Source organism: Solanum tuberosum, unplaced genomic scaffold (genome assembly GCF_000226075.1).
Source record: "Solanum tuberosum cultivar DM 1-3 516 R44 unplaced genomic scaffold, SolTub_3.0 scf00075, whole genome shotgun sequence".
In the NCBI taxonomy this organism is placed as follows: Eukaryota; Viridiplantae; Streptophyta; class Magnoliopsida; order Solanales; family Solanaceae; genus Solanum; species Solanum tuberosum.
Genome location: NW_006239001.1, coordinates 1,461,042 through 1,472,583, shown reverse-complemented (window position 1 = coordinate 1,472,583; position 11,542 = coordinate 1,461,042). Strand labels below are relative to the sequence as shown.

The 11,542-nt window shown below is 26.2% G+C and overlaps 1 protein-coding gene across 1 annotated transcript; it reads right to left on the bottom strand.

Annotated features, from left to right (window-relative positions):
• Positions 1-627, bottom strand: LOC107060358 (uncharacterized). The gene has a single exon (XM_015308195.1). The coding sequence runs from the start codon at positions 581-583 to the stop codon at positions 122-124; it is 462 nt and encodes a 153-aa protein (XP_015163681.1). The 5' UTR covers positions 584-627; the 3' UTR covers positions 1-121.
• Positions 628-11,542: the final 10,915 nt, after the last annotated feature.

Here is an 11,542-nt window from a genome sequence, read left to right as displayed (position 1 = left end):
GTAAAGCAATACAAAGCAGCCAACATCCATAGTTAGCTTGATCCTGAATACTGAATAGACACTATCCCCACTCTCCTCTACATGCTATACACATAAATCCTCACATCCACTCTTATACCAACTAAGACTGAACTAAAGGCCTAGTCCTTGAGGAAGCCCTAACATTACAAATAAAGGCAATAGTTCTAATAATCCTATCTACTCCTTTTGTCCTCTGCTCGAACACTCTTTGATTCCTCTCAATCCATACTGCATACACAGCTTCAACATATACCATTCTGAAAATCTGAGCTCTTATAGTCTTCCCCTTTGCATTCTTCAGAGCCCAGGTAAGGTGTTGCTGCCAATTCCCACCTATATCAGACGTCATTTGCATCCATCTAGCAAACCCATCCCATAGTCGTCTAGTATAAGAACACTTCACAAACAAGTGATCGCGAGTTTCATCCTCATTTTGACACAACATGCATTGTGGCTCCACCTTGGATCCCCATTTCAGTAACCTATCTTTAGTGAGCAACTTAGCTTGCAGCTGCAACCACATAATAAACACAGCCTTTGGTCGAGCAGTAGTACTGAACATTAGGCACTTCCAGGGAACCTCATACCATCCCCTATCAATCTCAAGTAAATATTTTATATTTTAAGTATTTTTCTCTTTATTATTTAATTTATTCACAAGGATTTATTATCCATGACTTACACCTCTTTAATTTTTAATTTTAAAATTATTCATAACTCCCATAATTTTTATGTCCATAACCTCCAAACTTAAATTTGTAAGTTTATAATGTCTTATTTCTTTAATTTACCTATAAATTCATATTTAATTTCATGAAGATTTACACTCAAGTAACAAAAAAAAAACGTTCATGAAGGTAAGAAATGTTTCATTCTCAAGTCTTTATTTTTTCATTTCCTCTATTTTACCTATATAAATTCATTTAATTTCATTAAGATTCACATTCAGCAATATCATTTCTCTTCTTCATCATATTTGTTGTGAATTAACTAACATGTCACAAAAAAGAAGTATATGAAGGTAAGATATATTTTATTCTCAAGTCTTTCTTTTTATTTTTATTTACTTGGGCATGCTTTCTTAATATTTTATTATGTATGTATTATCATTCACTAAGCAAGAAAGTTAAAAAAAATACCTTAGTAATAATGAATAATGTCTTGTCAGTATGCAATTTTTCTTTCTAATAGTCAATTTTCGGGATATATTATAATCTGATTATAATATTTGTTAGATTTCAAGAGATGATTATTATTTAGTATTGTTAGTACTATTGAAAAAATAATATATAGATAAATTACATATAATTTAAATTTCTTCTTTCTTTTAATATAATTATTTTTGAATTGGTATATGATATTTTATTTACTCATATAACTTTTTTTTATTCAATTGATAGCTTATGATGAGCAATTTGACATATAACGCAAAATATGATGGCGGATATCCTTGCAAAGAAAGATGATAGAAGAGGAAGGGGGAGCATAATTAGAGATTATTTTTGCTAATTTTTTTTTTCTTTGACTTGTATTAGTTACTTAGCTATTTTTGCTAAAAAAAAATTAAACTTTGATTTGTATAAATAATTTAGCTACATGTATTGTCAATGCTTATCATTTGGTCCTTTAGTATTCTACTTTTTTTATGAAGCACAATTAATATAATTATTCCATTTCAAAAACAAAAGAAATTATGATGATTAGGAGCTTCATTTTTATTATACTTGCAATAAGTAATTGAAAAATAAATATTAATTTCATGATGCCACGTTTTGCATACATATGTAACAATCTATTTTCGTTGCTATTCTTTTTTGTTTGAAATGTTTTTATAATACTTATGCAGTCACCAATTATTATATTTTTTGTTTGTTTTTTGTATTTTCACCCCTTATTTTTATTTTTTTATTTTACAAATAAAATCAATGCATAATTATTAATGCATTTAATGTCTAATAAAATTGGACATATATATAATCATTTTTCATAATTCTTATAAATATTTAATTAGTGTTAAAAAATTATAATAACCAAATGTAATAATAAAGACACAATAAAAAAATTTAATTTTTTTACGAAATTAGAATTTGTATAGAAAATTAGTACTCCTACATAAGATAGAGGAAATTAAAACATACAAAATATTTTCAACATAATACAATATATTGTTATTTAAAAATATTACCTCTTATTCCATTTAATTACTTCACCACGGTGAATATTTTGTTCTACTATATACATATGAATAGTTTGCACTAAAAAAATGCAAAAAGAAATTCTATATTATATGTCTAAAAAAAGATGAAAAAACGTATCATATCACAAATGAAGAGAAATATCAATAATATTTATTATGAGGTTTAAATAAAAGAGGAAATCACGTATAATAGAGAATATTAATATTGAAAGAGTAATAATTTAGCTGGTATATCAAATTTGTATATATTTAGAATTTCAATATAATCTTCTTCACTTCATTTCTTCAATCATTCAAATAAGGTGTAATGTTTTAGAAATTGCAATCAATCAATCTATGAGTTCCAACAAAAAAAAATTATATTTATATTTATATATTTTTACCTAGATTAAATTTATAAAAGAAATATTTATTTATTCACTGATAAACTTATAATCGCGCGAAACGCGGCTGGCTATATTCACTAGTTTATCAAGTAAACTAAATAATCTCCATAAAGAAGCGCGGCTGGCTATATTCACTAGTTTATCAAGTAAACTAAATAATCTCCATAAATATATAAAAAAAAATAAAAAATATATATATATATAAGTAATTTTTTCAAATTTCACGATTTTATTTTGTATAATGATTATACATTATATTGATAAAAAAAAATAATACTCAAGAATATAAAGAAAAAATTAAATGCTACTTTTTGTTTTCTTCTATTTTTATTTGATACTCTTCAAGTTGAACTCCTCTTCTTACTGGTTGTTCAATTATCAAAAGTTTAAGAAGTGCGACAAATTTAGCACAACATTATAAGTAAATGATGAGACAATAATCAATTATTTAAGTGGTCAAATAAAAAATTGTCATGTTATGTGACCAGGGGTGGTTCAACATAATTGGGGGGCTAAAGCGAAATTTCAATCTGAAGCCTAAAATATAAACAAACTTCGTATACATATTTATTCAAAATTTATCGTGGGGGGACCAACGTAACGTACAATACTAGAATGCATTCTCAAATGTGCGCCAACCACTAAAGATAAGTTCATGTTGGTAGGTTGTACGATGAAGCCTGGATTGGTCCTCTCATTCTTCTTATCTTATAACAATATATTAAAATTATTGAGATCAAGCAAGTCAAATTGGGCGGGTCAAGACCCAACCCATTTGAACCCAAAGTGAACTTCGACGGGTCAGGATCCAATCCAATTTCTATTTCAACCCATTTTAATATTTCCACCTTCAACTCAACCCGCCAATTTGACACCCCTAAAAAAATTTCCACAAATAAGTGAAAAGTTTGTATCATAGAATATGATTTTCCTACTAATTTTTCAACTAACCAATTCACTGGAAAAGAAAGAGATGCGTCAGAAAACACAAGTCTCAAAGGAAAAAAAAAATTATCGTGGGGGGACCAACGTAACGTACAATACTAGAATGCATTCTCAAATGTGCGCCAACCACTAAAGATAAGTTCATGTTGGTAGGCTGTACGATGAAGCTTGGATTGGTCCTCTTGTTCTTCTTATCTTATAACTATACATAGACGTACGTTGATCATCATTATCAAAGAAATTACTCCCTCCATTCCATTTTATATGAGGTATTTTGATTTGACACAAACTTTAAGAAAATGGAAAAAAACTCTACAATGTTCCGAAAATCCCCTTATTAATAAATCTAAATTGTTAAATAAATAAAAAATACTACATCTGACATTGAATAGAAAAGTTTAAATTTGGGAAATAAGATGACTTGAAGGGGTAGGGATGCTCTTTCTTTTTTAGATAAAATGTACAATTGATGCATGTTTTGGAAATTCCATGTTTATATGTTACACTCTGATGCAGGAGATGATGTCATAGGTGCAGAAAACACAAAAGTCTCAAAGGAAAAAGAGTAGCAATTATTTTTTGGTGGGGGACCAACGTAACGTACAATTCTCAAATGTACGCCAACCACTAAAGATAAGTTCATGTTGGTAGGGTGTACAATGACGCCTTGATTGGTCCTCTCGTTCTTCTTATCTTATACTCCCTCCGTCCCATTTTATATGAGGTATTTTGACTCGGCACGGAATTTAAGAAAGAAAGAAAGATTTTAAAAATTTGTGGTTCAAAATGAATGATAGAAATTTGTGTGGCTGTAAATCATTTCATTAAGGGTAAAATAGATATTTTATAATCAAATTGTTACTTAATATAGAAATGTGTCATTCTTTTTGGGATTGACTAAAAAGGAAAGTAAGTCATATAAATTGGGACAGAGGGAGTAGTTATACATAGACGTACGTTGATCATCATTATCAAAGAAATTACTCTCTCCGTTCCATTTTATATGAGCTACTTTAATTTGACACAAACTTTAAAAAAAATGGAAAAAGACTCTACAATGTTTCAAAAATACCCTTATTAATAAGTTTAAATTGTTAAATAAAAAAAAACACTACATCTGACATTGAATAGACTTTTCTCTCTCCTCATAATATTATGTCACATCAATATTATTGTAAATCCAAAATAGTCCAATATATTTATTTCTCCCTCTTCTTTTTTCTACATTCTCTCTCCTTAGTCTTGATAGACTCCAAAATGATTGAGTTTTTGCCATTCTAGGTAAAAGTAAAAGAAAATTCATGATTTTAATTGTAGTTTCAGAAAATTGATAACATAAAAAAAAAGAATGTGGAAAAAGATCAAATTTTTCAGTTTCTAGCGCCAATTGTTTTGCCAAATTTTAAAATATTAACTAATGGACTCCATATAAGTAGAGATACTTCATCTTCAATTTTTCAATTCTTCCTTTTACATTTTAAAGGGTTATGACAAAGTATTGAAAAAAAGTGTTTAAAGTACTGTTGACTGTCAGAAAAAAAGAAAAGTATTTATACTTTATTGTATTTCAATAACTTTTTCTTTAAATTAAAAGAGTGCAACTATTGAAATAATGAGATTCAAGAAGGGTAAAATAGGGATAATGTCATTAAATATTTACCAAATAAAGAAATGCGTCATTCTTTTTAGGACTGATCAAAAAGGAAAGTGAGTCACATAAATTGGGATAGAGAGAGTAATAAGTATCACAAAAACGCACTACAAGAAAATGTATTTACAGCTACGGAATCTAAGCTACCAATCTAAAACTCGTACCTATATTTTAGTAATAGCCACAAAACTTCAAATTTCGTGGCTATCTAAAAATTCATCAAATTTCTTAGCCACGAAAATTAAATTGATAAAGCTAAAATCTAGTTTTTACTAGAGCCGTCAATATGGGCTAGGCCTGTTGGGCCGCCTGGCCTAACCTGGGATTTAATAGGGCTGGGCTAAAAAATTTGGAGCCCATTTTTAAAAAAAGGGCTTTTTTAGCCCAGCCTGAATAAGCCTGCTGATTTGTGGGGTTTGAGAAATATAGGTAGGGCCGGCCCGTGGGCCAATAAAAATTAATTAAAACATATAATATAATATTAAAACTTAAAATTAAAGAGATCTAAACTCAAAATCTATTTAAAGTTTTTTAGGAAATCACTAAGTATAGAAGTTGCATCCACCATGAAAATGTCCAAACACTTGTTGCTACTCGAAATTGGTTACATGGTTTTTCTCAAAACTGGGTAAATTATATTTTTTGGGTACATTTAAATATTATAATTCTCAATTTAGTTATTTTTTATTATTTAACTAATTGAAACCGTATATAAATTGCAGATGAAAATGAAGATGTTAAAACAACCTTCCCACAAGTTGATTCAGATATGCTTGATAAAAATGATCATGAAGTGTTTAGATTACGCCATAGGTTCATGAAGTGTTAGATACGCCATAAGTTTCATGATTTTTTTAAGGAGTTTATTTTTTACTTTTTTATGGTTGAAATATTGTCATATTTTTTGTGTTTTATTGTGATCATTGCGAAACAGTTAGGTTAATATTTCTATTTAGATATTTATACTTTTACTTGAAAAAAAACTTAATAAATATTATAAAGATAATTTTATTTGTGGATTTGATTAACAAGTAGTAACATTAACACCATGTAATATTGTTTTATTGATATTTATGATAATATTTTTAAATTATAATTTATAATTTAATTTAATAATTATAAAAAAAATATAACTTTTTAAAAAGTGGGCTGGCCTGGCAAGCCTGTAGACCACATACTTATGGGTTGGGCTGACCGTTTTCTGGCCCACACCAAAAATGGGCTAGCCTGGCCTGGCCCGTAAAATGTCAAAGTCTGTATGGGTTAGCCCGGATGGGGTGAGCAAGCCCATATTGACAGCTCTAGTTTTTACTATAATTATCAATAGTTGTGGCAATAAATACCTAAATAGCTAAAATATTACTGCTATGATAAAATTATGTAGCTAAATATAAGTTTTTGCCACGCGATAAAAGTAATTGTAGCAATAGTAACTCATTAGCCACAATAAGTTGTTTGAAACAAAATATTGTAGCTAATAAATATATTTGCTTCGAGTTATAAAAAATTATGGCAATAATTAAACGAAGTAGCCATGGATATTTTGTTACAATAAAATTTCGTAGCTAATTGTTAATTTTTACCGGGAGTTTATATTTACGATAGTGATAACAACCTTTTAGCCACCATAAGTTATTCGAAGAAATATTTGTAGCTAAATAAATAATTTTGCTTTAGTTTATAAAGATTGTGACAATAAATAAATGAAAATAGCCATAATTTTTTTGCCAAAATAAAATTTCGTAACTAATTGTTAATATTTACCACGAATGTGAAATTGCAATAGTAGTGATAAATTTTAACCACCATAAATTATTTGAAGAAAAATTAATAGCAGAATAGATATTTTTTTTCAAGTTATAAAATTTGTGGCATATTAAAAGATACAGTCATTGATTTTTTCTATAATAAAATTTATAATTAATTATAATTTATTCCACCATCGTGTTGAAACTAATTGGAGCAATAATAACCTTTTATCCATAAAATATAATTTAAAATAAAATATTATAGTTAAATAAATATTTTTTTGAGTATCAAAATTGTGGCAATAATTAACTTAGTAATTACAATTATTTGTCATTACGAAATAATATAAACACGAGACACACAAATATGAAGAGCACCGCAACTTAAAGAGGAAAGGAAACAAGTTTTGCACCAAACCGTGGATGTTAATAAGAAAATCACGTTAAAAGTTATTAATTGCTTATTTTTAAAATTATTTTTCAAGACCTAAACATCAATTAATATATGAATATCTTGTAAAATAGTCATAGCAATCGTCATTTTTATAGAGGTGTAACGTTCAAAGTGGACTAAATAAAGTGAATGAAGGGAATGATACATGTAGTTTTCTTTTGTTCAAATTCCATAATTATCAATTTAATTACAATAATTTAACAATTGACAAAAAAAATGATAACTACAATATAATTTGTTATGAATTTAACTGATGCTTGTAAAGAACATGAGCACAATTAAGGTGAGACGCTTTATGTAATACGAGATGAAACATAAGTTTTTGAGGTACAAGATGAGATGTTTTATGTAATACGAGATGAAACATAAGTTTTGAGGTACTTTATGTTGTGTTCAAAATTGTTATTTGAGTCACATCTCTTTTATCGAACAATACACTTATCTAGCTATCTTAATTAGAGATGTTAATTATTCTATCTTAAAAGATCTTAATAAATAAGTTTTAAATATAAATTAAATAAAAAAGAGTTATGTTTAATTAATTTTGGTTGATTACCTATATTAAATTTAAACAAAATTAACTTCACTAATTCACCTCAAATTTCATCTTGTTCAAGTACTTTGAGAATTGTTAGATTTGACTCAAACTTATTTTCTCAAAATAATATATCTTGGTATAATAATAGATGTACATTGTTCTAGTCGATTTAGTTTTAAGTTTCAAATATAATTTAAATAAATGTTAAATAAATAGCCTTGTTCTTTTTTTATTCTCAATATGACTTTTTCATTAGTGTATTTCTTTTCTAAACTTAACTTGTATTTTTTACTTGAGCTAAGAGTCTTTCGAAAATATTCTCTATCTTCACGGATAAGGTTATATATACATCGCCCTCTCAAAATTTCACTAAGATTACACTGTTATTATTATTATTATTATTATTATTATTATTATTATTATTATTATTATTATTATTATTATTATTATTATTATTATTATTATTATTATTATTATTATTATTATTATTATTATTATTATTATTATTATTATTATTATTTCTTATTATATCTAGTAAGTTTCAAATACAATTTAAACAAAGTTCACCAATAACCAGGGTCGTTCATCTGTTATCTTAAACAAGTACTACATGAAAATTGTAATTTGACTTGAACCTTCATTTTTTAGAATAATCTTAACATATTTAATCTAATTAGATGTTTATATTAAATTTGATTCAATTTAATTTTATATGACCTTAATTATAGGTGTTTTATAATGAATTTTTGTTTATTATTATTATTAGAATTATTATTATTATTATTTCTTTTTATATCTAGTAAGTATCAAATACAATTTAAACAAAGTTCACCAATAACCAGGGTCATTCATTTGTTATCTTAAACAAGTACTATATGAAAATTGTAATTTGACTTGGACCTTTATTTTTTAGAATAATCTTAATAGATTTAATGTAATTAGATGTTTATATAAAATTTGATTCAATTTAATTTTATATGACCTTAATTTTAGGTGTTTGATCATGAATTTTTGTTTTTCTCCAAAAGTTGAACTACGAAAATCACGTTTGGTCATAAAATTTCAAAATTCAACTTGAATTCTAGAATTGTGAAGAATTGGGGAAACAACAAAAAGGTCTTTTCACACTTTTCACTCCAAATTACTCATAAAAAGTCAAAAACAATATCAATTTGTATTCATGGTCAAACACAAATTTCCTTTCAAATATAACTTCAAAAATAAAAAGTACTTTTTTCAAATTTTATAACAAATCATGGCCAAAATATATACCCACATAATTAATCACTAGTAAAAAAAAATAAGATTTAACGACAAACAAATATTGTAATCAAATAGCAAAATCTATCATTAATAATATTAAGCATTAAATTGACAACAAAATTCTTTTAGCTATGAGATAAAAGCAATAAATGCGACAAAGTTCGTAGCTACTTTAAATTTTTTTAGATAATGATTTTAAGTTTAAAATATAATTTAATTGTATTAAAACTTTCTTATTGTTCTGAATATTAGGAGGGAAATGGATGAATTCAAAAAAGAAATCTTCTAATTTATTAAAAAATTAATGAGTTATATCAAATTTTTTAAAAAAATAGCAAGTAATTTGTAACGTCGAAATTCAAAACAAAGGCAAAAAGATTTTCCTCCAAGTTATTTCCCTCTCATTATTTTATGCCTAAATTAGCTCTTTCATTTCCTATTTTATATAATAAGTCAAAATCCCTAAAAAACCTTTCCCCCCGAAAGGAAGAAAATCAACCCACACGTCAGTTTCTCCTATTTTAATATACATCCCAATTTCAACTTTTGTTTCCAAGTCACAGCAAATTTTTTTTATATAGTACTAACTTTTTTCTTTGCTTACTTTTAAGTATATGATTTAACAAAGTATTGTTTTGATTTGTGAGATTTCACCGTAGCCAAGTACATTCTTCTTCTTCTTCTTTTTTTTAATTTTCTTTTTTCTTTCACTTTCATAATATTTTTTTATTCAATGAGATGATATAATAACCATGTTTTATTTCTAATTCCTCTTGTGGAGTATATTATTTTCATTTTTTTTGTTCTGTTTATGATTGCTACAATTTTATTTCACTAGAATTTAATATTTTGAAAGGAAATTATTATTTTTATATGATAAATGATAGGATTATTCGTGATTGTGATATATTATCGGAATGTTTTGATGATTCAAATGTTATGAGCATGACTATTAATTATAAATTGCATAAGGAAAATCTGTCCAAATTTACACATTACCAAAGAATTGTGATATTTTTATAAATACTTTTCTTGAGGAAAGTATTCTTAGGAATCGTGAGTCAAAAGAGATTGCAATTATGAAAGAACATGAATCATCAAATTAAACAAGTATTCGTTATTATTATTGATCTTATTTACTTCTATAGACACTTATATTTGATGTTATTTATATAGTTTTCAAATGATGGTTGCAGCTTAAGGTCGACATTCAAAAGATTCTATAACCGTAAGTAATTTTTTTATAAAAAAATTCCATATCACTAATTTAGTAAATATTTGTTTTATTTTGAAAAGTTTATACTAATAATTAAATTGAATATATCATTGTTTTATTTTTAACTTAATTTTTTTAACTGTTATTGTAGCTTGTGAAGGAGTGATGAAAGCATCAAAATAGACGTGATACATATAATTGTCTTCTCTTGTAAAAGAATATTGATATGTTTGAGTAAAATGATGTTTCACTATTTTAGAAGACATTGTTGAATCTTTATTAAGTTATTTTTTAATACATTATATACAATAAACAATTTATTATATTTTCACACTATCTTTTTATAAAATTTTTGTGTTAAAATCTTTATCTACATTATATGAATTAGTAGCTATAATTTTATTAAATTTGTAGCAAAACATATATAATTGCCACGGAAATATTACTTATACACATTTTTATATCAAATGAAGAACTTTTAGCTACAATTTATATCTTGTGACAATGAGCTGTGAAATTTTAGTTATCAAATATTAAATTTGTAGGTATACATATGCTCCTATAATTGCCACGTATAAATAACATGGCTAAAACATTATTTTTTCGTAGCAAATGATTTTTATTAAGCTTCAATGCTATATATTTCATGGTTAAAGGTATGAATTCTTAGCTACAATATGAAAATATTTATGGCAAATACATTGAGTTATAGCTATAAATTTTTATAATTCATAACAAATATGATACTATTGCCACGAGATAAGTTACAAAACTAGCTACAAAATTCAGATTTCTATGGCAAATAAACTAGATCTTTTGCTACAATACAACACCTTGTGGCTACTATATAAATAAAGCTATAAATTTTATTTATAGTGGCACAAGAGTAAAATAACTTGCCATAAGTTTATTTCTGTGGCAGAAACTTGCTTATATTGCAGCTACATCCCATTTTTGATCTGTAGCTAGAAGTATAAATTCTTAGCCACAGACCATGTAAAGATTGTAGCTATTTTTTAGCCACCATACATTTTGCTACGGATGCTATGAAACAAAATAATGTTGCTTAAGGTATAACTTTGTAATTGTTAAAGCAAAAAGTCTCACATTGGTGGTTAATAAG